Genomic DNA, 27,272 nt, shown 5'->3' with positions numbered 1-27,272 from the left:
TGCAAACAGGAAAGTTAACACTTTCCGGAGAAAAAAATAATGACTTCCAAAATATATATATATGCAGCCATCTTGTTTGTGTAATGCATATGAAATGTGATTGTTTTTATAATCTTGAAAAAAAAGCAGTCATTAATGTTGTAAAAGGAAATTAGGAATATAGAAGTTCTTAACGTTTATTTACATTATATTATATTGATAAATTTGGAGACTTGTTGCTCACATTTTGTGAAGTTGTTTTGTGTTTTTAAACAATGTTAAATCTTTTTAATTCAAAGTAACATTGCAAATCCAATCTGTGGAATCAGCTTGAATTCTTTTCTTACTTTTTCAGGACACTCCAGATATATTTGCCGATCAGACAGTTTTTCTTCAATCTAATTCATCCAGATTACAGTGCTGTGACAGATGTCTACGTGCTAATGTTTCTTGCAGATACTGTGGACTTTATCATAATTGTGTTTGGCTTCGGGGCTTTTGGGGTATGTCACTCAACTACTACTAATACTAATATAGTAATATTACAATTATTCAATAACTTCTTTCATAGCAACCACACCCCTTACTTTCTAGTGACATCATTTTATTTCTATTGACAGAAATAATCAATTACCCTTTCTCTTCTTTGGTTAGCTATTGAGTTATGTAAATGTTCAATATCACGTGATGAAATTCATTATTTATTTATAAAGTGTTTTACCAGGAAGTAATACATTGAGAGTTACCTCTCGTTTTCAAGTATATCCTGGGCATAGCGTTAAGATGACAAATAATACATGGCTACAAATACATAGTAACAAAAGTGAACAGGGTATACATTATATACAAGGCACTGAATGCACAGTTAGAGATAATATATATTATAGGCGTATGTAACCGTTACAGACCAGATTAAAATGTGGGACAGCTTTAGTTTTGAAAGAACTTAGACTGGTGGTGGATGTGAGAGTCTCCGGTAGATTGTTCCAGTTTTGGGGTGAACGGTAAGAGAAGGAGGAGCGGCTGGATACTTTGCTGAACCTTGGGACCATGATCTCATATGATAAGTGCTGCATGTGGTAATGCATTATAGCAGCAGTCCTGCCTAATGATCCCCCCTGTTTTTACAGGATGGAGCTAAACCACATTCTTTTCAGCTAGAAGAGATATGTGAACACGTTAACATTCGCTTTGTTTCAGTTTTAATCAAACTATTCAAAAGTTCAAACAATCATCCAAAAATGTGATTGAACTTTTGACACCAAAATGGCCCAAATTATTAAAAATGTGCTTTGACCTTTTTAAAGTGGCAATATAGCTGACACACGAGTTCACTCTTTTATATATATATATATATATATATATATATAGTGTTCGACAAACCTATACATTTGCTCGCCCCGGGCGAGTGGATTTAACATCGTGGCGAGCTCCTATTGGCCCAAGCAACACACATTTGGTACTAGGTGGCGAGTAGATTTTTTTGTTCGGCGAGTAGATTTTTTGGCGATTTGTCGACCACTGTATATATATATATATATATATATATATATATATATATATATATATATATATATATATATATATATACACAAGGTCGATTATATTTAGAAAGTGGAAATAAAAGTAAGCAATACCCATTGACTTTTCAGCCTTAATTGAATTTGCCATGAACTTTTGTATGGAAATGAACTTCTGCGCCAAATTGAAATAGGTGATATTTGACAACTTTGACAAAGCAAAAAAATTGCACATCTCTGTTGTGGAGAACATTTTATTATGATGTTGCAGCTTCCTACTGGCCCGCACGACCCACAATATTAGGTGGCCATTTTGATGTTCTTTCAGGGAATTTTAACGCCACTGCCTTCACTGATATGTATCTTGGAATCCTGGGGATCACCCTTGGTAAAAATGGCTCAGGACTCAGGAGGATCCTTTAAAATAAATGTTCCTCAGGTTGAATGCTGGTTCGTAAGCACTGAAAATACCATGAGATCTTTGTTGTGTGAAAATACAGATTCGAACAAAGGTTTCTTACAGTTCCAATATATTTATTCTTGAGGCTTTTTAAAGTCACAAGCTTCAGTCAGTATAGGCAAGATTATATAAATGGAGAGCAGTCTTTTGTTAAATGTTTCTCTTCTGCTCTGAGGATCTATTCCTCATGCAAGTGTGATACAGGCAGTTCTCGGTTATCCAACAGAATCCGTTCTGGAAGTAGCGTTGGATAGTGAAACCATTGTAAAGTGAGTCCCATGTTAATCAGTGGTGGTGAGCGTTGGATAACACATTCAGGCATTGGATAACGCATTCCGGCGTCGAAAAAATGGCCCTTAGGGTTGCATTGTAAAGCGTTGGATATGCCATTCATTGTAAAGTGAAACGTTGGATAACAAGGACTACCTGTATAGCTTTTTCCTAACTTCAAATTAACCTTTTAAATTTAACCTTTTCATAGCTTGGAAGCAGTGGCGTATTTCAAAAATGGGGCCCTTAGTCACTTACTGGGGCTGCCCTCCTCTTCCAGCGCCGCACCGATGCATTGCCATGGCAACATGATGCCATGTGACATAACGTTGCAGCCTCACATGCGTGATCAGTGCATGCGGACTGCGCATGCGTGATTGGAGTTTGAGCCACGCATGCGCAATCGGCAAGGGCCAATCACGCATGCACACGAGCTCCTGGCAAGCGCCGATCAAATTCTGCCACCCCAAAATCTTGCTGCCTTGGGCCCTGGTCTACCTGGCCTAATGCCACTGCGTGTTAGTATGAAGAGACAACTGCTATAACAAAGAACAAAGCAATATTCATTTTAGAACGTCGTTTATCTGCTGTCTGTGCACAGGACTCAGACATCTCACTACAGTGTACTCCCACTTGTACCAAGCACAATTGTTTCTTTTGCACTCTGTGAAACTTTGTCAACATTTTCACAGAACATGCATAATTAACACTTAAATAGAAACTTCATTGAACCTAATTTTTTATTTAATACCATGCTGTAAAAAAAAATCCACCATAGTCCGCACTGCTTGAAGATTTAAATGAAAGTGAAATATTCAGCCTTTTTTTTGCCATTTTAATATTTATCTCATAGGTTACTTTGTACTTTATATTATTTATACACATGTACATATACTCAAAAACAACTATATGTATATTTATAAGGTCTACTTTGGGGCTGATTGCTACTTAGGAAAGAATGCCGTAATTATTCCAAACGTACTGTAGTTATAAGAAATTAGTTTAAATAAATACAAAAATAGATTATAGAGATTTAATTCTAGTGGCCATTTTAAAAAGAGGGGAAAAAAATCACAAATTCTCCTAATTAACCAAACCTACTGGGTAAGGAAGTACAGATCAAAAGTCTAAAAAGCAGAATTGGCTGCGACTTTAAGATAAATTGAAAAAAAATATCCAGATTTAAAGGAATTAAGGAAATTCAAAACAAATCATATGCAGTGTGGCCATTTGCATACCCTTGCCTAAAATCAAACATTTGCAGCTGAAAATTGGCAATCCCATTTTAGAACTAAATTGAACTACAGTAATTCCAATGACATGTTTAAGGGTTCTCATCTGGGTAATTAACACCTATACATGTTTGAAATTTATTTTGTAAAGCTAGATTTGGGAGCAGTTTGATTCCCTTTGGATACTCCTTTGTGTTCAGCAAGTACTTGTACAGCTAGAGCCCCCCCCCCCTCCCTACATCATAACTTTATTGGTGCTCTAATAAGGACAATGTGGGATAATGGTAAAATAAAAACTTGATTGGCAGAGAATTTAATTATATGGGGAGTGTACCTTTAAATGTTTTAGAGATTGGTACAGCTAAAGCACAACAAACCTGTATTTAAAGAAAATATTTTTTATATACTTTAACATTTTGAGTGCCCTTGATGTTGGGGAATTGCCATTTTGAGCAGCACCCAAGTGGCTGAATGGCTTGGCGCAATGCTGATCCAATGACCCTACATCATGGAGATCACGATCCAAACAGAAAAGAAGGACATCCTCTTCCATTCCCAACAGGATCATTACTCTAGTGATCCCATATCCCCAGAGCTGTGGATCATCTATGACTGAAAACAGTTCCAATTATGTACTGTATTTCCCTCCTCAGAAAAACTCAGGTGCTGCAGACATCACTTCCTCCCTCTCAGAAGACCAAGTACCGGAGGCTTTTTTAGTGATGGTGCTGATACAGTTTGGGACCATGGTGGTGGATCGTGCACTTTATCTCAGAAAAACAGTCATGGGAAAAGTAATTTTCCAAGTTATCCTTGTGTTTGGCATACATTTTTGGATGTTCTTCATCTTGCCTGGAGTGACAGAAAGGTACCAATCCAAAAATTGTTTTTGTAAATGTAATTATTGATATTAAGTATTTGTTCTGTATTGTGGATGAACTAAAATGTGGTGTCATGTAATTGTAAGAACATAAACTGACTTTCTGTTTTAATGTATTTATTTTTAACAGAAAATTTAGTCAGAATACTGTTGCCCAGCTATGGTATTTTGTGAAGTGTATTTATTTTGGATTATCAGCATATCAGATACGTTGCGGATATCCCACCCGGGTGCTTGGTAACTTCCTCACCAAGAGCTACAATTATGTCAACCTGTTCTTGTTTCAAGGGTATGTATACTGTATCTCTAAATGAACATGACTGTTAAGACATTGAAATCTATGCAGAAGAATGCAGGAAATAATAGAATACTCCTCATACAAAAGGATACATTCTAAAAATTAAAGCTGGGAAGGTTGGCAGGTTCAAATGCAAATTTCACAGACTTTGAAGTTCTTTCGGAAAGAAGGGGATACAGGGGGCTGCTGATAACGCACCTCCCAGACATCACAGTGATTGTGTTGCATATGGTGCTGCAGACATCTGGTCGAGTCACCATTGCGTTCCTCCACCTCACCTTCCCCAGAACGTTTCCCGCTAGGCTCACCAGCAGAGTCATCACTACCATCAATTACACTCACCCTCTGGAACAATGACTGGTGCATCAGATGCAGCAGTGGCATAACTGGTATTGGTACCTGTCCTACCAATTCCAGGAACCTACTGTACAGGCAGTCCACATTTGACAATGCTTCGTTTTACAACAAATGGCTTATCCAACGCTGTGCAATGCATACCTACCGTATGTTCATTTTTGCAACGCCAAAACGGCTTATCCAACGCTCTTACGACGCTTTGCAACATTGTTTATGTGTATGTGTGTGTGTGTGTGTATATATATATATATATGGAACACACAATAGATGCCGCAATCAAATCACCCTTGTGTGAATAAATAATCAGTTAACCAGAGGTCAAGGTAAAAGGTAACCCTCTGGTGGTGCTACCGACCCAAAGGAATAATATGACTAAAAAGGAGGGAGAGTAGGGTCAAAAAGGTGCACTCAAATGCTGAATTATGAAAAATAGAAATGGACTTTATTAACAAAGAGTATAAAAAACACAAAAGACAGACCCACTCAAATCACGTCAGATCGCTATGCGACACAACGTAAAAACATCAAAGTGGTACAATTGGTCTGATAAGAGCCAAAGTAGGGTAACAATATATCATTACAAATATAACATAACAGAACTAGGGGAAAAATATTTCTCCCCAAGTAATGTTTACTGAGATCGGCCGATCCAGAACAAGAGTAGCAATGAATATAAATGAGTAGATACAGACCACAAGAAAAAGATTGGATATATATTGTAGTAAATATACATAAACCTCTTAATGATGATGAGAGATAGTTAGGCACATAGCTAGAAATTCATAAAGTTGTGACCCTTAAATGTGCTGTAAATCAGCTGAATAAAGTGATGCCCAAATTGAGCTGCACATGTGAGATAAGTAGCAGCAGTGGTAGATCTATAAAGTGCACTGGCAGCGCTCATATAAAGTCCCCTGAGATACAGAGCTCAAAAATAATGAGCAGTGGTGGTGTGTGAATAACACAGGGACATAGAGCACTGCTGTGTGTGGTGTGCACAAAGCACTGAGGAAATCCAGTGATAAATACCAGCGTTACTCAGTCAGGCAGCAGGAGAATCAAATGATAAAGACCAAAGTCTTGCAGTGGGACATCAGCATTAAAACGGAGGAAAGTCTCACGCAGTATGGTAAGGCACACGGGTCACAGGATGGAGGGGTGCTGTCACAGCTCTGCTCCTACGGCCGTTTCGCCAAAAAGGCTTCTTTCCCGGAAGAAGCCTTTTTGGCGAAACGGCCGTAGGAGCAGAGCTGTGACAGCACCCCTCCATCCTGTGACCCGTGTGCCTTACCATACTGCGTGAGACTTTCCTCCGTTTTAATGCTGATGTCCCACTGAAAGACTTTGGTCTTTATCATTTGATTCTCCTGCTGCCTGACTGAGTAACGCTGGTATTTATCACTGGATTTCCTCAGTGCTTTGTGCACACCACACACAGCAGTGCTCTATGTCCCTGTGTTATTCACACACCACCACTGCTCATTATTTTTGAGCTCTGTATCTCAGGGGACTTTATATGAGCGCTGCCAGTGCACTTTATAGATCTACCACTGCTGCTACTTATCTCACATGTGCAGCTCAATTTGGGCATCACTTTATTCAGCTGATTTACAGCACATTTAAGGGTCACAACTTTATGTATTTCTAGCTATGTGCCTAACTATCTCTCATCATCATTAAGAGGTTTATGTATATTTACTACAATATATATCCAATCTTTTTCTTGTGGTCTGTATCTACTCATTTATATTCATTGCTACTCTTGTTCTGGATCGGCCGATCTCAGTAAACATTACTTGGGGAGAAATATTTTTCCCCTAGTTCTGTTATGTTATATTTGTAATGATATATTGTTACCCTGCTTTGGCTCTTATCAGACCAATTGTACCTCTTTGATGTTTTTACGTTGTGTCGCATAGCGATCTGACGTGATTTGTGTGGGTCTGTCTTTTGTGTTTTTTATACTCTTTGTTAATAAAGTCCATTTCTATTTTTCATAATTCAGCATTTGAGTGCACCTTTTTGACCCTACTCTCCCTCCTTTTTAGTCAATATATATATATATATATATATAAACAACCCTGCAAAGCGTCGTAAGAGCATATATATAATATTATATTATACTATATATTATATTATACTATATAATATATTAATTATTATGTTATATTATATATATATATATATATATATATATATAATACAGTATATACACTATATAATTTATGTGTGTGCTGCATATCTTATTGCCTGCGTAAAATATTTGGTGTATTTTAGTGTTAAAATGCCTTCAGGAATGGAACCTTACATTTAAACAGTGTTCCTATGGGAAAACGCGTTTCGCTTTAAGACGTTTTGCTTTCCAACGCCATTTTGAGTAATGCATTGTGTCGGATAACCGAGGACTGCCTGTACAAGATCTGTCAGCCTTGTCAAGAACAGGTGTACTACAATCTTTTGAGGACGCACGGGTCGCATGCAACTTGAACTGCTATATATTTTGGCAATAATATACATGATTTTAAAACAAACTCTTTCCCACAAGACAGAGATCATTGAGTATGCAGAACTATTTGACATAGTATCTGAAGAAATAGAACATTTGTTGAAACCTTGTTGAAACCTGCTGAGGCTGTATCCCAGCCCTGCTGCTTCTCTGGCTGCTACAACTGTTTCTACTCCATCTTCTTGGGCCAGTTAGTAATGAGATAAAACACTTCTCCATTTAAAAAGTAGTGACACCTAGTCAGGCTTTGAGGAAATGTCAGAAGATAGTTCTGGTGATTCTGAGGCTTCCTCAGCTTCCAGTATAGTGGTGAACTAACGATAAAATAAGCGCATGGGCCGTAACATTAAGGATAGTGTTTACATATACTAGGTTGCAAAAGGACTATGTGGAATCCTCTTTTCGGAGCGGCTTTGCTCCATTTAAGCCCCCCACCTCCCAGTGTCCAGTTAGCAGTGCTGGCGGCAGCATTAGTAGTGAACTTTGCAGGAGGCTGTTATCTAAAAATGTTGAAACGTTGGTGTTCATTAGAAGGAATCACAGCCTTTTTGATGAAGATGGTGCAGAACAACAATTCCAGTAAGAATGAGTTTGTCATATTAAGTGATGATGATAATTGTAAAGATGAATTATGAAAATATCGAAAAAGAATGTGCTAGTGTCCCTGGCAGCAAAACCTAAAAGCAATTGTAGCAAAATCAATGCATATGTATTTTTGTGTCACCCTACTTGAGTTATATTTCTGTAAATGCTTCTTATTTACTGTATATCTGTATTGTTTATAATATATATATATATATATATATATATATATATATATATATATATATATATATTATAAACAATACAGATATACAGTAAATAAGAAGCATTTACAGAAATATAACTCAAGTAGGGTGACATGCCCCATTTAGCACTGGGTCAGTAGCATAAAGTCAACCCATTTATCAGATGTGGAGGGATACAGTATATGTATTGATTGTGCCATAAAAAAAATTGCGCGGAGTGTCCTGCTCTTTAGTTCTCTGATTTGTTTTCCGTTTTTTACGTATTCTACATTATTATTATTTTTGACGCTTTGTGTTTTTTTTGGCATTTTCCTGTTTATTTTGAGTTTTTGTTATTAATGTTTTACAATTCCAAACCTGTTTGTGTTCCAACATATAAAAAACAAAACCATTTTTAGAACCAAAATAGCAGTGCACACCCTCAATAAACATTATACTAAAAAAAATGAATTAAAAAGAAAGAAATAATGATACAATGGGTGCTTGAACTACAAAGCATAAGTACTGTACTCTTACTGCTCAAATACAACTTGACATTTTAATGACGAAGCAGCATTCCTGTATAGAACGGGATCATCCTGGGGGATGTATTTCTATTCATGTGATAAATGTTTATTTGCAGCTTCTAGAGCACCACTGCTTTATTAAAACATCTGGATAAATACAGGTACTGTAAAGCTTTTGTCTTGGTTCAAAAAAAGGCTCACAGACTGGTATATTTAGAATTATACATGCCAAACATATTTTTCAGGGTTGTAATGCTTTAAACAATGTACAAAAAAGAGCATAAAATATGCCAAAGTCCAAATGATTTCAGATCTACAAAAGTTTGATAGATTCTATTCACAGGGTTTACAGCAGGGATTTGTACGTAGGTACTAAAGCTGCCAATCCTTTTGGTGATGTGTGATTCTCTCTTCAGCTTTCGCCTGGTCCCATTTTTAACTGAGCTGCGAGCTGTCATGGACTGGGTCTGGACTGACACCACCCTCAGTCTCTCCAGCTGGATCTGTGTGGAGGACATTTATGCCCATATATTTATATTAAAATGTTGGCGCGAGTCAGAAAAGGTAAGGAATGTAGAGTACCAGCATTATTTTGAAATGTCAGATAATAAACACAACGTTACCGTGGCTCCACACTGGCATCTTTTTACTTATGCTTTAAAGCCGGTGTGGTTTTCAACGAATTACATTTACCAAACTTTAACCTTCACAAATTCTTTCAAAAATGTTGTTTTATTTACCAAACGGAGTAAATGTATTTTGCTGGGTGACACGGATATTTTATGAACATGCGCATGTTAAGTTCCTTTAGGGATTTGAGATTTAGTTTTATGGCCCTTCTTCTGGGAAGTCCAAATAGCACCAATCGGCTATAGCACAAGGTTGCTCAATTCCAATCCCCAAGCCCCCCCCCCCCCCCAAGCTCAGGTTTTCAGGATATCCTAGCTTCAGCCACAGGTGGCTCAATCAGTACCTGCTTCAGCACAGGTGGCTCAATCAGAGGCTCAGTCTTTGACTGTGTGTCTGATTAAGACACCTGTGCTGAAGCTGGGATATCCTGAAAACCTGACATGGGGGGAGTTGGACCACTTGTGCTGAAGCAGGGATATGCTGAAAACTGGACCTATTGTGGGGTCTTGAGGACTGGAGTTGAACTCCCCTACTCTGGCACATAGAGAGCCCCTTTGGCGTCAATGCGGCCTTCCGTACGATAGTACCAGTTTGGCACTATTGCAGTTGATGGAATAAGAGCCTAGGTCATTCTTTTCTGAAGCCTATAGTACAGTATGATAGAATAAAAGAACACACTGCTTCTACTTGCATTTTTTGGGGGAAAAGATTCTGTCCCTGATTTGTACAATATTTCTATTCCTAATGCAGAGGTATCCTCAGCCAAGAGGTCAGAAGAAGAAGAAAGTTGTGAAGTATGGGATGGGCGGCATGATAGTGGTTCTTCTGATTTGCATTGTGTGGTTCCCCCTGCTCTTCATGTCTCTAATTAAATCAGTTGCTGGTGTCACTAACAAGCCCCTAGATGTATCCATTACAATAACTCTTGGAGGTTATCAGGTAAGAAATAGCAGAGAGAACTTACATTGTAGTTTAAAGTACATCTGTTTTTCTAATACTGGATAGCACAAATAAACAGGCTGGAGTTTATATATGTAACGGGTATTCCCCCCCCCCCAATCGCAGATCTGATGTGGGTGCAAGGAACATACGGTGTTACCATAGGTGTGGTGCATTACCTGTTGGCTCGCAGGAGGGCTGAGCTTCCGCCACGGGGAACCGGGGGCAATTATACTAGGGGTACTCACTTACAACGATGCAGCGCCTCCACCTGCGATGGCTCCCACCAGAGGGGGAGTGGTTCCTCGCAGGACAATTACTAATAATCAATACTCACACACAGATATATAATAACTAATACTATTTACTTAGGAACAGAATATAACACATCATGACAGGTATCACATAACATATCAGAACAGGTGTCCCTCTCTCTCGAGGAGACACTTACTGCGACGTCCAGCAGGACGCTTCCCCAACACCAGGTGATCCCACCCAGTGTCCAAAGAACCCCACCCAATGTCCCGCACTCTTGCAGAGAGAGTCAATGGGTCACTGCGCAGTCACTATTAAACTAAGGGCCCGTTGGTGCACTTGTGTAGTAGATAGTACCTGCCGAGCACTCCCGTGCTCGGATCTCCAACTGGCTTCACAAAGGATCAGTCGTGTGATGGTTCCATCTGATCCTACACCGGACTCCTTTGCACGCGGACCGCCAGGGCGGTCTCACTCTGGAATAATCTCTGTGGACCCCAACGTGGGTCCGAACCGCTTCACAGGAACCGCAGCGTCTGCTGAGTCCCTAACTAACACTTGACTCTAACGTGACAGGAACCCTAACCTAGGGCCTGTCCCTGTAGTACAGCAACCTAAAGTGGCTTTGGGGAAAACTCCTAGGGGCCTAACAGGGGTTAATAACCTGCCCCACTCCCCTAACTCTTCCCAGCCCTGACTGTACTTACTAATACCTAACGAGTCCCAGCGCCTACAGCAGCAAGCTGTAGCTCACTGGATGCTGGCAGCTAACGTGCTGCGCAACAAGGTGCCTGCCTGTCAGACCTCACAGCACTAACAGCCGTGACTCTGACAAGGCAGCACTCTACACTAAGGGCAGCGTCCCTATCTTGGGCCTCCCTAAGCACTTACCCACTAAGCTAGTGGGGAGTTGGGGCCTACCTGGGGTGTGGGTACCTATATGGGGCAGGAGCTGCACTCGCTCCCCGCACCCTTCCTTCCCTCACAGCTCCCTGACTCCAACTCTCTTTAACCTTTCTTTCCCAGCTCCCACTAATGTAAGTGGCAGGGTCCCTAACCTGAGGGATGTCCCTGGCAACACTCACTTTACTGGGGAGCTGAGCTATCTTGGGCCCTGGGGGTGCTGGCCTAGTACAGGGAGTCCCTGACTCCTGTACCCTACCTCCTTTCCTGGGCTGCTCCGGTCTCTGACTGCCACGTAGCTCCAAGCCCGCCAAATGTATCCACTTGCTCCCTCTGCAGATCCTTGGCCCTCATTGGCCACACTGATGCACCTGGTGTGCTTGGCCCTAAGCCTCATGGGAGTTGTAGTCCCGAGGCACCTGCAATAACGTTCGGGCCGCATGCGCGCCTTCCCTGTGCTTACACTGACCCCTAATGGCCGCCACAACATCTCCCTCTCTATCCCTACTCTCGCGCGACTCTCCTGGCCTGTTCCTACACTAGTGCGATGCCTACCTGACTCACGGGGCTCCCTTGCGCCTGCGCGATCACTGCGCAGGCGCGAGTGGCCGGGTAATGGCGGCGCCCTCTTCGCCGGCCGCCGGGACCTTAGAGACACGACTGCGGCCTTAGCGACGGCCCGATCGCGTCCCCGGCAACCGGCCCGCTCGCGGAGGCAGAGCACTACTCCCTGCAACGGCCCCCACCCTTGGGATGGCCGTCGGGTCTGCCGCTGGCCTACAGCAGTACCCGACATCGCTCCTGGCCAAGGAGGCTCCCTGGGAGGTCGCAGGGGGCAAAGGGTGACCTGGCTACATATATATATATATATATATATATATATATACACACACACATACACACACGCACACACACATACAGAGCCGGCTTGTAGTTTTGAAGACTCGGTGCAGGGGCTTTCTTAGGGCCTCTTTTCTGGTCCGGCGCGGCATCTCCTTCTCTGGCATTACGTGATGTCATGGCACGTTGTCATAGCAACATGATGCCATTTGACATCATGGTAACATGATGACGGGATTCTGCAGGAGGTGATGCCGGGAGATGTCGCCGGACCAGGTTAGAGACAGTTACAGAGGCCTCGCCCTCTCCCCCAGCAATCAGTTTAATTGCTGTGGTGGAGAGCACGGGGCCTCTGTAAAAGTGGTGCTCGGTGCACAAGCACCGATGGAACCGCCATCACGCCGGCCCTGATGTGTATATTTATTTATATATCTGCTGACTTACAGTACAACTCATGCAATAAAGCAGCGGTGTGCAAACTGGGGGGCGCGCCCCCCAGGGGGTGTGAGAGATTTGTCTGGGGGGGTGCGGGCAGTTGCAGAGGTTCCGCGCTCTTCCCCAAAGCATTTAAATTAAATGCCGGGGGACCGCGTGAGGTCTCTGCAACCTCTACTTACCAAGGTTCAGCCGGGTCCTGGACGCGTGACCATGGCAACGCAGCGTCAAATGATGCCGCGGGTCATGTGACGTCACAGTTGCCATGGTAATGTGACGTCAAATGACGCTTCGGGTCACGTGACGTCACACGACCCCGCCGCGCGAGGTAAGGAGGGGAGGGGCGACTGGCAGAGCAGGCAGGGGGGGGGCAGCATAAAAAGTTTGCATGCCCCTGCCATAAAGAATACACATTTTCTTAGTTTGTCATTTAACGTATGGCAGAATACTCAATAATAACTTCACATCATGTGCTAAAATAACCCCCTTAAAAAAATACTCACTACATGTCATAGGGACTATGTTACAAAGAAGAATACTTCGAAAATATTCAAGCCATAAAATGTCATACTCGCATTATACCACATAAACTATGTTATGATGTAGCATTCCTATTACCATGTGCTTAAAGGCTTAAGTTTATGTTGGCTCTTATTTTTTTATAAACTGTCTTATCTGCTCTCAAAGCAGCATTAATGTTAATAATGCACTATGTTTAATGTGAATACCCAGTTTTCTGAAGTTACGTGTTTCTCTTGCAGCCTATTTTTACCATGAGTGCTCAACAAAACCAGCTTAAAGAATTAAATGGCACTGAATTCAATTCTTTACGGAGACATTTTAGGGGCAATACAGTAAGTACAAGTTTAACTGCTATTCTAATTCAGTTCCTATAGTACATGTTACAGGGAGAAGGAGTGACTCAGTGAGTAACGACACTGACTCATAACAATGACACTATGTGGCTTCTTGTGACCTTGGGCAAGTCACTTTATCTCCCTGTGCCCCAGGCACCAGAATATAGATTGTAGCTCTATGGGGTAAAAACTGTGTCTGTAAAAATTCGTATGTGCTGTGTACTGCACTCTACTGTAATTGTGAAGCGCTTTGAGTCCCAATGGAAGCAAGGTTCTATATGAAATAAAGTTATTATTATTACAGTATTTTCAATATATGCAATATTGCTAGATTACTATTACAATAGGTGACACACTAATATGGTACTGTATATAAACATTTGTATGCTTTTCTCTTTTACGGTATAAAATGACACGCATGCACAGGTAATGTGTTATGGATTAACATTGAGTAAAGCGGTTACTTTAATTTAAAACTCAGGTACAGTAATATCAAGTACACCAGAGGGTAGTAGAGCCATGAATTATTACCAAAGCTCATTAGGTACAAAAGAAAATAAATCATTTGATTAGGGACCAGCAATGAAATAAGATTTTTTTTTTTTGCTAACCTTTATTTTTATTGCAACACATTCTAAGATCCTAGCATGTGATTAGCTGGCTGGTGCCTAGTTCTTGAGTGGTGGAAGATTATTTTTTTTACATGGCTTTTGCCCTGAATATGCCCTAAGAGCAGGCCCTGAACAGCTACTAAATATCCCTTCCTTTTTTTGTGATGGGAAATTTTTCTTCATCATAAATCCACAGACGAGAAAGTAAGGTCAACATTTTGAACCTAAGTAAAGTTCATACATGGCCTGGCTGATACTTTCCAGTTTTCCCAAAATGGAGCTTATTCAATAAAGTGTGAGAGTCGATTCCAAGGGGCGGGCGATTCAAGTCAAATGTACTTTTCTGTTCGTTAGTGCCGAGTCGAGATGCAGTCGCTGTTGTGTTGTATAGTATCAGTAATACTGTATCAGTATTCACTGACCAGCAACCTATAAATACGTGTCAGAATTTGCGAGCTTTTACAGTTTGCTTCTTCTGTGATGTTTTGCAGTGTTTTATCAGCTGTATGAAGGGAATATATTCACAATAGTATTTTACAGAGTAAGATTTCTGGCTATATGTGTCAAGTAGGAATAGAAAATTGCAGAAGCATCAACATTTCGGTCCGCTTGAGAACCTTCGTCAAGACAAAAGTTTGCAAGCAGACCGAAACGATCCTTGTGCAATAAATGTATAACCTTTGGAAGACCAGTGGAGGGCCTCTATTTCTATTCCTATGACACTGGAGGTTCCGCTTCCAGCGGGACTGTGGTTGCTGCACACGCGTGAATTTTGTAACCTGGTACCTTGAGTGCACCTTTATCTGGATTACTACTGTATATGTATCAAGTATCCATAAGACACTATCCAGCGCTAGAAAACACCATTGCACTGGATGGGCTGTACAGTGTCTTTTAGCACGCATGGAGTTCTATAGCAGAAAACTACTTAATAAGCATAAGCTATAAACGTCCAGAAAAAACATATTTCACTCTAGATGGAGCAAAGCTTTTGAAGACTAAGGTGTCTGCAAATCTCATTGTTAGCCATTATTATTTACTTGCTTACATTTCAGTATTAATTCTGCCCCCCATTTCTGACATTTAGAGAGAGATGTATGAACATAAAGAATGTGCAGAGGGAAGTATCTTTTTTCCCCTGTGTGTCAAATATAAGAGTTTCCTACGTGTGGCGCATATTGTTTACCCAAAAAGTTTACACGACTTCAAACTTAGCTGATTTTTTTTAACGCAAAGAAAAGATAAAATAATTAAAGCGAAAAACTTTTATACATATAAAAATTACTCTGCTTGTATACATTTTGCCCCAAATTTGCCCTGATACATCACCACTTGTATACTTGCATGAGCTATGCTTACTATGGCAGACCAGATAGAGGAATGTAAAGGTGATAAGATAGTCTATGTTCTCTTGCAATAACATCTTGTAATATTACAGCGTGCCCTGCAGTTTCTTGAGGGATATGGACAAGAAGATATCACCGTAGCCGAACTTGAAGGGAATTCAAATTCTTTATGGACCATCAGCCCTCCCAGTAGAGAGATGATGATAAAAGGACTAATGGACATGGAATACGAGTTCTCACTTGTAATTTATTGGAGTATGCAGAGGTACATTATATATATATATATATATATTTATATATAAAAAAAATATTCAGGAAAGTCCCTACAAAGTTCATTGTCTTTTACGATAATATAGTATATAAAGATGAAAAATGTTAATAAATTCACAGAAGAAAAAAAAACTTGGTGGCTATAATACAGAATTTCCACATCAAAATAAAAGTTCATGTTTAATAAAAAAATATATATATTGGATCAAATTATTAAAGACACAGCTCACATATCCATATCCTACCCACAATAATATAACAATTGTGTATAATAGTTATATAACAATGTTATTATTGAACCTGCAAGCACAGACATTGTATGCACAATTAACAGCTATTTTATCTAAAATTGAAACCAGCAGTACTACATTCCTCCTTTTTTTCTTATTTGTACTGTATATGTAAAGCATGTTACAGTGTATGAGGCCACATTTTTACCTAAGCTGGCAATTGTTTGGTGCTCCTGTTCTAAATCTGTCAAAATCCTGATTGTGTGCCTAACGAAATGGCCGCCTTCTGTGTGCTGCAGTCTGTGAAATGCTGCAGCTGATATGTAACATTATATTACCAAGTGTAATACATTATTGTTACAGCTTTCAGAGCAAAAGACAGTTGGATTTTTGGAACACAGCAACCGATCTGTTTGTGATACTTTGTTGCCAAAAGGCAGAGCTAAAGAAAGGTGTATTTCACAGCCTGTTTTAAAAGAGGAAGTGGATTTGACTTTCTAAATGGTTGCTGTAGCAACCAAAGAATGATCAGTACATTAAAAAAAATAATGATAAACGACTTTATGAATTTTCAAAAAATGCAGACTGTATTATCTAATACTACAGAATTTTTTTTTTTTAAATCATTATATTTTTCATGTTTTTCTGCTTTAACTATCCACATTTTATGAATACAGTACATCTTGTTTTCTAGCACTTTGTTTTGGGGGTTATTGATTTGCAAATTATGTTTTTAATAATTTAGTCGATCTTGACAAAAGGAGGGGTTGAGTGAGTGATGTTTTGATTGTATTGGATTCTTGTTGCTGGAAGAATTACTTTTAGGTGTATCTAAAACATCCAGATTTAAGTTAGAAAAAAAATATTTGTTCTTTTTTTTTTACTAATTTTTGGTATTTAAATGTTCTTTACTCTTTTCTCTCCAATATTCCAATCATATTTATTGGTAAATAAGAAAGAATAATCCAGACACAATACTTGATTAAAGACTTTATTATGCTATATGCATGGCCTGAACACACTCAATTTTGAAAAATACAATGTTTTGTACATACAGTAGATTTCAGATTAATGGAAACATGGAATATGACAACAAATGTGGTAATGATATAACACTTAAAATTATTTAGTGCTCACTAATTATTACGCATATAGGAAACCTAATCATTTTACACAGGGGCACGTCATTTTTGGACCCCATTTTTCTAGGTCCAAATACATTTTTGTACCTTTTTCATTCTGATTGAATAGTTAATTATGAAAGGATCTAGTAGTTTTCCACATTGGAGAAATGTTGATGTGAAAAATGTATGTTTGCGTATTCCTAAAAACAGCAGCAGTCATTATGATTTTTCTGCAAAAAAAAAAAAAAAACATGTTGCATTATTTTCACATTTCGCCATAAGGAATAAAGTAGTTATTAACAAAAGCAGTATGAATTTGTGTGTCCCATGAAGTTTGTCGATGTGGTTTTACAAAGTTGGGTTTTCAGAACTACATTTACATAACTCTGAAAGATATCTTAAATGACTTGTAGGAAACAACACTTATATTAATGTTTAATGTCTGTTTTCTTCTATGCTCATCCTGATAGAAATTTGAGTCTTGGAGCTAAGGCAGAGATAACAGCTGATAAACATACAGTTCAATTGCCAAAATTGACTCGGATGCAACTTGCTGAAATGATGAATACAACAAAGTCAGCAACAGTGTAAGCTTTATTTTTTTCTCTTTTACATTTCTTCTCTTCGTATGATGCATTAAAAAACTTGCATTGCTTGCATATTTTCAACGAATATTCCACTACCTTCCTTCCTTTTTATACACAAGCAACGGATTTATTTTGCAACCTTGCACCATCTTCTGCCTATGCGTGTAACGAACATACAGGAAGATCCTGAGAGCTCTGTTAAATCTGGGCTGCTAACATGACCGGAGTTTGACAGGTATCCACAAAGCTAAATATATGCAAAACCGACGGCCATTAGTTATTTCATTAGCATAGTCTTAATGGCACCTGAAGTTAGCACTGCCTTACATTGCTTGAAATAACATGGCATTAAGCCTGTCTTACCCAAAGGTGGCGTTACCTCCATGCAGACCCTGAATAGGTGATTAATTAAAGTTCAAAAATAGAAGAGGAGAGGAAAAAAACCCTATAAATAGCAATATGTTTGTTAAATTATACATAACTGTGGTCTTACACTTATCCAGACCCTGTAAAAGACCTACTGTACTATGTTTTCAGGGTCTGGATTGGAGTAACGTCACCTTTAGCTGTGACCTAACTAACGTAACGTTAAATCCCAGCGTTTACTATAACGGAGCTCTGTGGATATTAATTAGTTAGGGGGGAACACCTCTTTTGCATATCATTAACACTAACGTCCGTTATCCTAATGCAGGGGCTCGTTACGGCTGAAAACCGCACTTAACGAATCGTTACTGAGCTTTGAGGATCCCTGTTAGCACTTAATGATATATTAACTGAAGTTAAGTCATTAACCGACCTCTGAGAAGCTACCCCATTAGCAGTGTCCGATTTTTAAAAATGCCGCCCTTAGGCACTTTCCTGGTTCCGCCCTTCCTCTCCAGCGCTGCGCCATCCAGTTGCCATGGCAATGTGATGTTGTGTAACATCATGTGCGAAGACGTCAAGTACTGATCGTGCATGTGCATGAGCAGCTGGCAAGTGCCGATCGCACATGTGCATGAGCAGCTGGCAAGTGCCAATCGCACATGTGCATGAGCAGCTGGCAAGTGCCGATCGCACATGTGCATGAGTAGCTGGCAAGTGCCGATCGCACATGTGCATGAGCAGCTGGCAAGTGCCGATCGCACATGTGCATGAGCAGCTGGCAAGTGCCGATCGCACATGTGCATGAGCAGCTGGCAAGTGCCGATCGCACATGTGCATGAGCAGCTGGCAAGTGCCGATTGCACATGCCGCCCCAAAATTCTGCCACCTAGGTCCGGACCTAATGGGAAATCCGCCACTGCCCATAAGGCTTTATTGTATATAGTCCGATGCAGCAATTCAGTCCATTTTCAAATACAATTTCCTGTTGAAGTCAATCGTGAGTTTCGGATGAAAACTGACCAATTGACCACGTCAGACTAGATGGAATTAGTCCCATAAGAAAAAGTTTCGTCCTTTCTGTTAGCCTTGACACTTTACTCCACCTTGTACCTGGAGGATTTTTTGGTGGTAGTAAAAGTTGAAAATTCAATGCACAAAAAAAGCAGAATTTTTTATTTCCAGAATTGCTTTGATGTCATCCCAGTAATGTACATGTAAATAGGAAACCTCTATGTGCACTTAGCTCATTTGGACTGTATGCCTTTCATATTAAGTATACATACAGATGAGGCCGTACTTACTGTCCCCGGCACCGCACACAAACAAACAAAAGTCAGCGGCGCTGGGGACAGAGTCCATTTCTGCCCGGGAGGATTGACCCTGTGGGAGGTCGAAGCTTCTACTTGTATAATAATCTCCATACCTGCTCTCCTCTGCTCCACGCGCTGTCTTCACCCGCCTGCAGTTACCAGCATTCACTCTCTCCCTGCTCCAGCACTGCCCAACCCCCTAATGACGTAGGTGAACAAATTTTGGTATGTACATCATGAGTGGGAATACCATACGACCATATTCAGTCATCTACGTCATGAAGGGGGTTGGACAATGTTAAATATCCTGTCCCCCTTGATGAATTAGATGATCGAATATGGTCCTATAGTATTTCCCCTCATGATGTAGATACCTATATTCGGTCATCTATGTCATGAGAGAGTTGGACAGTGCTGGAGCAGGGAGAGGGATTGCTGGAAATGGCTGCAGGCGGGTGAAGACAGCATGTGGAGCAGAGGACATCAAGTATGGGTAACAGGAGTGAAACCCCCATACCTCTTCTCTTTTTGCTCATACAGGAGCAACGGAGATCAGGTATTGGGGTTATTGTTCTGAATTCAGCATAGGATTAATGCTGCAGGGGTGCTTTTCAGAAGCATCCTTTCTGTTTTTGGTGGTGCAATCGGAATGGTATCGATATCACAACACCGAAAACAGTAAGTCTGACCACATCTGTATAAGCCATGTGATGATATGTATACACATGGAGTTCAAGGGAACCAGGCTGTAGTTAAGTAAGGTTAAAAAAGCATCAGGCACGGCAACATTATAGATAAGCAAGACAGATAAAACCATTGTGGAGGATTAATGTTCTTCCGGGCATATGAAAAGAAACTGAATTTATATTGAATACATACATTTATAATTAGATATTAAGTACAGAATACTATGTAAATTTAAGCTTTAGTGTAAGATTCAGGTGACACAAAATCGTTTGTTAGCATAAAAGAAAGAAGCTGTGATAGAGTGAGGCACAGATACAAAATAATATTACCAGAAAAATGGCAACTGATACAAGAAGAGCAGAAAAGGAAGATACAGTATGATCTCAAATGTCTGAAAGTAATGGGAAGAACCACCTTGCAATAAAAGTGAGAACATTATTCTGGACCAAGCCACTCCGTGATGGATAATAGTAATGGTAGATCCTTGAGATTGGCACACATGGGGGGAAGGTACAGTACACCCATACAGTAAATCTCCATGTGACAATGGAAGGAAACCTTAACATTGACCAAAACATTTGTATAGAACCTGTTTTGAAGAGAAAATGATGGGTCCCGCTTGTAAAACAAGACTGGATAATAATATAATTGTGGAGGTCATTGGTGCTTGAAAACCTGTTTGCTCTGTTTCCCTCAGGATACTAGAACACATATATCCCTGGTACATCAAAGCACCAAGTGACTCTACAGCAAAACCTATCCTGCAGCTTCTCCAATGTAAGTCTTTGTTTGCTCTCCAAGAGATCGGATCTTACTGTTAAAAATGCATTTTCAAAGACCTGTTGTATGTTAGTCTCCCTATATCCTCTCTGGACAATTCTTGAGGCCAGTTCTTTTGATTGACTAATACAATTTACAGAATTTGAACATATGCGTCTAAGCCTCAAGAATTGTCCTTTTGGTTTACTGTACCTGTAAGTAAGGACTTGGGGTGTCCACTATTTGCTCTTAAAAGGGTATTTCTTGAATTGTGTTTTCTGTATATGAATAATATGTCTAAATTTATAAATTTATACTTGAATTTAAATTTGTATCTATATATGCTAAAGTTTGCTTAATTCTTGCATTTATGGGTTAACCTACACATTTTTTTGTTCTTTGTTTTTATATTCAGTTATGTTTACAATGTAAACTGTTTAATTATACTGTAAGATTATCCTGGTTGAGACCATACATTGGTTATAATTCAATACTCATGTATTTCTCCCATGATATCTTAGTGTAATTACTATCTTGAATGTTCGTGATTTTGGTGACGTCATGAGGACTTCAACCGGTGGTGTCGCTGCTCCATTTCTCCCCTGGTAGCATTTGCTTCTCCCTTCAAGAGGAATACCAGGGGTTGCACATTGAACTGACGTCACATCCGGTTTTGTCTCCTATATAGCTCCCTATAGACAAAGGGACATTACTCTTTGATAAAGCGTGACTACGAGTGAAACGCGTCAGAGTTTACCTGTGGGGTTATCCCTCTTTTGTACTTTTTTGCCTATGGCCAAATAAATCATTTTTTAATACTCAAAGCGATCCAGCCTTATTTTTTTTCACGGAGCAGTGCACCGCCTATACTTCCTTCCCACGCGACTTCACTTTGTTATACTGTATGTGATGTGGATCTAGACATCTTGTCTGGCTACGCCATATCACACAGAATAGATCACGGTTGTTTTATTTATTTTTTTGTTGTATTCATTTCAACTTAATCACTCTTATTTATGTTTCAACAGCTGGAGAGTTTGTAAACATTACTGTTTCACTAAACAGAGAAACCACCCCTGCAGGAGTTCGAGAGTGGTGGGTTGTTGGTCAACCTGAGAAGAGATTCCGTATAAAGACTGGCATAGAGCTATGTGTATTTAGTGATAAAGTCAGCCCTCCTAGTCTTGGATTTTTAGCAGGCTATGGGTAAGAGGATTATATTACTCAACTACAGCATTTGTTCTGATTCCTCATTTAAAGAGTTTTTAATACGATGACATGAGACAACAAATCATACTTCGTTCATAAAGTGAAGTCCAACATCAGTCTAGGACATTTGGTTGCTGCTGTTTCATCGCGACCAAGTAACCGTCGGCATTTAGCCACAAGTGACCTTGCCGCAGGTACACTTGGCCGCTGACTTCTAAAACCCCTCAAGTTACCCCCTACCCTAACTGCTAAAAGTCTTAAAGTTAACCCCGTATCCTAATCCAGGGGTACACAAAGTTTCTGCGCTGCGCCCTCCTGCCTGCCAGCCCCAGTGCTCGCGGCCCCTCCCCCCTTTCCAGTGAACCGGCGTCAAATGACACTGCAGGTCATGTGATATCACGTCATGTGACCCCACAGCATCATTTGGTGTGCGTTAACATGACGACGCGTCACATGACCCCGCGGCATCCTTTGGCACCGTGTTGCCGTGGCGGCGCATCCAGAAGCCGGCTGAATCCCGGTAAGTTTAGGTTGCAGAGGCCTCGCGCGGTCCCCCGGCATATACCACGCCACACCCCCAAAAATCCCATCCCCCCCCATTTTGCGCACCCCTGCCCTAACCGCTAAAACTCATAAAGTTAACCCTCTACCTTAACCAATAAAACCCTTAAAGTTAACCCCATACCCTAATACTTACAGTACCTTATAGTAGAAGCGGCTGGTAGCTGAGTGTCCAGCGGCAGAGCGGCTACGGCAGAGGGTCCATCTAAGGCCAAACGCCAGTGGGTACTTGGTCACGGCGAGATAGTTGCGATCAAATGTCCCATTTTGGTCCAACATATGACCAAATGTAACTTTTTTTTTAACAGACAGGCAATCATTATAACCTACAGTAGGCGTAACATGTTTTATCCCCACAAAAAAGGACATTTTGGTTTTCACCTGCAAAACAGCATTATCAATTACCATGCAGTAAGTTACTGTGGCATCCTTTTGTGATTGAAGCATCGAGTTTCAGCATTAAACACATTTACATGTATAACAAGAAACACCATATCTACAACAATCTCTGTCTATCGGGGGCCTATTTACTAAACTTCGATCAGTGACTTAACACTGGTTAAGTGCACTTTTCCAGTGATTTTGCATGTGTAGCTACTCACAAAGCTACGAGGCAAAATCACTTGAAAATGGGTTTTTATGGAGCGTTATCACTTTTGTTATTATAACCCGTGTGGTAGCTGAAAAAATGCCCAAACTTGCATTTTTTGCCAGTAACTGCTATTCACAAAGCTCTGATATGCAAATCGCGTGTTAAACACTTGCATTTTTTTTTTATCACCTAAAGGGTGTCGAGATCGGAATCGCGATTCGCATATGACAGAGTTTCTTTTATTTTTACTACATAGGATTGAATCCGGGGTCTCCGGAGCGGACCCACATTCATTTCAGCATCTGAGACCCCCAGATTCAATCCTAGGTAATAAAAATTAAATTACAGCCAAGTTTCATTACCTTAGTGGCTAACCGCTAAGGTAAAGAAGGGATTAAATAGCAGGAACTGCTTTGTTGGTGGTAGAGGGGGTGGGTGAAGCTTGTAGTTAACCTGGGGTGGGTGGTTAGGCTGTGCGGGATTGTATTGTATTGTATGTATTTATTTATATAGCGCCAAAAGTGTACTCAGCGATTCACAAAGAATACAGTACAGGGAATTATAATAATACAATAAGCGCAGCAAAATCAGACAATTGGAAAGGAAATCCCTGCCCCAAATTGTGAATCACAATTTTCCTGTCTGCCGGAAAAACTGGCCACAAGATCCCCAGCAGCAGGAAGGAGTAGATAGAGGTTGTGAATAGAGGATTTGTGTGGGTGTTTTTTATTGAGGAGTATAGAAGTTGTTGGGAGAGGGGTGTATAAATAATGGTGCAGTGGGGAGTGGGGAAGTTGGAGAGAACAGAGATGTTCACAAAGGAGTGAGGAAACAGTAAACAGTAAATAGTAAAAGCAATAGGGAGGGCATAGTGAGATGCAGGAGGAGAGACTTCCCAATTATTGGAGGATGGGAAGCGTACAAATAATCATAGCATATAGAATGTCAAGTGCTCACAGTTGCATAGTTGTTGTTGTAGGGCAGAGTCCAGATCTTCCTCTAATCTTCACGTCCAATTTCAACTCCAATATTAACTCTGCTGACACTTTAAATGTGACATACAGCCATATGGCTCACAGCCAAGATATACGGTCTTACGTATTCTGATCACATGCATTTGACTAACAATTAAGGGAGGGATTTGCCTAATCAGCTCACAGAAACATTCCCAAATAGTTAATTAGATTTTAAATTCTGCTGCAATTGATTTATAGGATAATTCATCTCACAGAAACATACCTGTTTGAAGAAATGAATCAGAATGTTAATCCAGATATTCAAAATGCATCCGTGATTAAAGAATAGAAAGAAAACATCCAGAGATGATAACTCCAAAATTAACTCTGCAGACACTTTAAATGTGACACACACAGGGATGAGTTAACAACTTAATTACCTTAGCGGTTATAGTTTGGGACAGTTTATGCATGGTTTGGACATGCTATACGGTAAGAGCTAACTGCAGCGGTGCGCTAACCTTTGGCGCTGCACCCCCCTGCCGGCACGCCTCCCATGTTCGCGCCTCCCCTTGCTTTCTTAGAGCGTCAAATGATGCCGTGGGGTTATTTGACGCCGCGTTGCTATGGCGATGTGGTGAAAAATGATGCCGCGGGTCATGTGACGTCATACGACCCGTCAGCGTCATTTGACACTGCGTCACCACTGCAACGCGTCTTCTGAGTCATGGTAAGATAGAGTACAGAGGCCTCACGCGGTCCCCAGAATTTAATTTAAATGCCTTATGTTAGCGCTCAAGGCCTCTGTAAATGCCGCACCCCCCCCCTAAAAAAACTCTTGCGCCCCACCCCCCCCCCAGTTTGCGCACCCCTTGCTTAATGAATATAGCAATATGCAGATGCAATTATCAGAGTAATGAATAAGCATATACAGTACGTGTTTCTTCTGATCAAGATGATGTATTGCAAAATACCTGTGTCTTAAAGGGAAGATTAACGTGTAAGAGAAATAAAGGTAAATCTTTAAATAATACAAAATACTTATTTTACTTGTCACAGTAGAATCCGGGAACATTGGTAATTTATTTTGAATAATCTCTCACAATAAAAAGATGAGAATATATTAAACACAAAAAAAGTATTTACCATTTTGTATTACACACTATTGATGTGACTCAGTCAATATGCCTTTGTAGCATGATATTGTGGAATGCCATTGGTTGCCTGTGGTATCCTGAGCTCTATTGTACCACGGCATGTTGTCATTGGGGCCAATAGTACAGGTGACATTTACAGGTAAGATGTATGTAGGTTTAATATAATGTATGGTTTCTTTACCTTGCAGAATAATGGGACTGTATGCCTCTGTGGTACTGGTGATAGGAAAGTTTGTGCGTGAGTTCTTCAGTGGAATTTCACACTCAATCATGTTTGAAGAGCTACCAAATGTGGACCGTATCCTGAAGTTGTGCACAGACATTTTCCTAGTACGAGAGACCGGCGAACTGGAACTTGAAGAAGACCTGTATGCCAAATTAATATTCTTGTACCGCTCACCAGAAACAATGATCAAATGGACTAGAGAAAAAAATAAATGAGTTTTGATGAACTCCGTAATGAATTCAGTTGACTTCATCTGAATTTAAAAAAAAGCACAATATTCTCTTAAGAGCTTTGACTCTTACAACGAAGTAGAAGTGTTTTCTCACCAACAGAGCCCAGTAGGTGCATACTTTGGAATCCACATTGCCTCCCAAATTAAGGAATGATGCTGCAGAAGGCTAATTATTTTGTTTGGGTCTGAAACCACCAATATTACAGCGACTTTCTCTAAGAGATACCAAAGACATATTGTCCTTCCTCACTAAGGCATGGCTCTTGGAAAAAACTAATCACAGACATGTACTTCTTCTGAAACGACATCTCTTGGAATGTGCATTATGCTGCTTTACAGTGTCCCTAAACCTTGAAGTCATAATATGCAGATAAGTCTTTATTGTGTTGGGATTTGGTGCAGTGAGAGTGTTAAAGTAACTGTACACTTGTCTGTTCAAGGAAGAACAGAGATTATTTATGCATTAGAGCCTCAAAGGACATATAAAAGATACAAAAATACACAAAAACTGACAATCTTGTTAACTGCCTTATTTTTATTTGTACAGTCCAAGAAAATATTTCCATCAAACATTATTGACTTTTCTCAGGAAAACAATTCACAATTAAGCATACAGTACAAAATAAAACCACAAAAAAAAACCATAGGGCGTTCAAGGCCATTTTCCATAACCATTACTTAAAATTGGATAAACTATAATGAAATGATACAAGAACTTGCGATAATGCATGTCTTCACATGTTTCCTTCCTGCCTTTCTAGGAATTTGTCCTTTTGCTTCCAATTTTTTAAATGTAAAAAAAAAACAACAAAAAAATGTTTACATGACATATTCATAAAATTTTTACTACATCTAAGACAGCTTTTTAGGTTCCCAGTTATGGATCATAGTTGATCACCTAATTAGTTTTCAGAAATGGCCTTACTTAATTTATTACTACTATAGATGATTCAACTTATTCATCAGAAAACATTGTAGCATGAAAATTATGATTGCAATTCTGAAGACACAATAAAGTTGCAGAGAGAATGAACCATCATATGGATTAGGGAATGCTTGAAGGTTATACTGTGTCGTTCTCAGTCAGTAATAACTAATAATAAAGCACATGTTGCAAAGTCATTTTACAAGTCTTTCTCCTATGCCTTTTCCTGCTTTATAGTAAGTGTATAGAGTTGAATGAAAACAACATTTGTGACCATCATATTCTTTCTTTGCAACGTTTAGAAAATGTAATAATGTACAACCCTGTGAAAACATATTTGATATGAACATTCCTACTATTTTATTGAAGGGCTACTTCAAGCAAGGACATTCATTACAAGGACCAGCTGTTGTAAATTCTACTCCTCCAAGCTGTTCATTAATATTAGAAGCTGTTAAGAATATGT

General features: G+C 40.0%; 1 protein-coding gene across 4 annotated transcripts in view; it reads left to right on the top strand.

The window, feature by feature from the left end:
• The window catches only part of PIEZO2 (piezo type mechanosensitive ion channel component 2), a 504,990-nt gene extending 477,979 nt beyond the window's left edge, over window positions 1–27,011 (top strand). For all 4 annotated transcript variants that reach the window (XM_075585381.1, XM_075585382.1, XM_075585380.1 and 1 more), the window contains 11 exons: window positions 335–482; window positions 4,115–4,329; window positions 4,472–4,630; window positions 9,213–9,360; window positions 10,177–10,365; window positions 13,560–13,652; window positions 15,705–15,877; window positions 17,707–17,823; window positions 20,887–20,966; window positions 21,977–22,154; window positions 25,612–27,011. In XM_075585381.1, the coding sequence (XP_075441496.1) occupies window positions 335–482; window positions 4,115–4,329; window positions 4,472–4,630; window positions 9,213–9,360; window positions 10,177–10,365; window positions 13,560–13,652; window positions 15,705–15,877; window positions 17,707–17,823; window positions 20,887–20,966; window positions 21,977–22,154; window positions 25,612–25,864 (1,753 nt within the window). In that variant the 3' untranslated portion in view covers window positions 25,865–27,011. The remainder of the gene's footprint in view (window positions 1–334; window positions 483–4,114; window positions 4,330–4,471; window positions 4,631–9,212; window positions 9,361–10,176; window positions 10,366–13,559; window positions 13,653–15,704; window positions 15,878–17,706; window positions 17,824–20,886; window positions 20,967–21,976; window positions 22,155–25,611) is intronic.
• The last annotated feature ends 261 nt before the right edge of the window (window positions 27,012–27,272 follow it).

This window comes from Ascaphus truei, chromosome 2 (genome assembly GCF_040206685.1).
Source record: "Ascaphus truei isolate aAscTru1 chromosome 2, aAscTru1.hap1, whole genome shotgun sequence".
NCBI classification, from domain to species: domain Eukaryota; kingdom Metazoa; phylum Chordata; class Amphibia; order Anura; family Ascaphidae; genus Ascaphus; species Ascaphus truei.
This window is presented reverse-complemented; position numbering and strand designations above follow the sequence as displayed.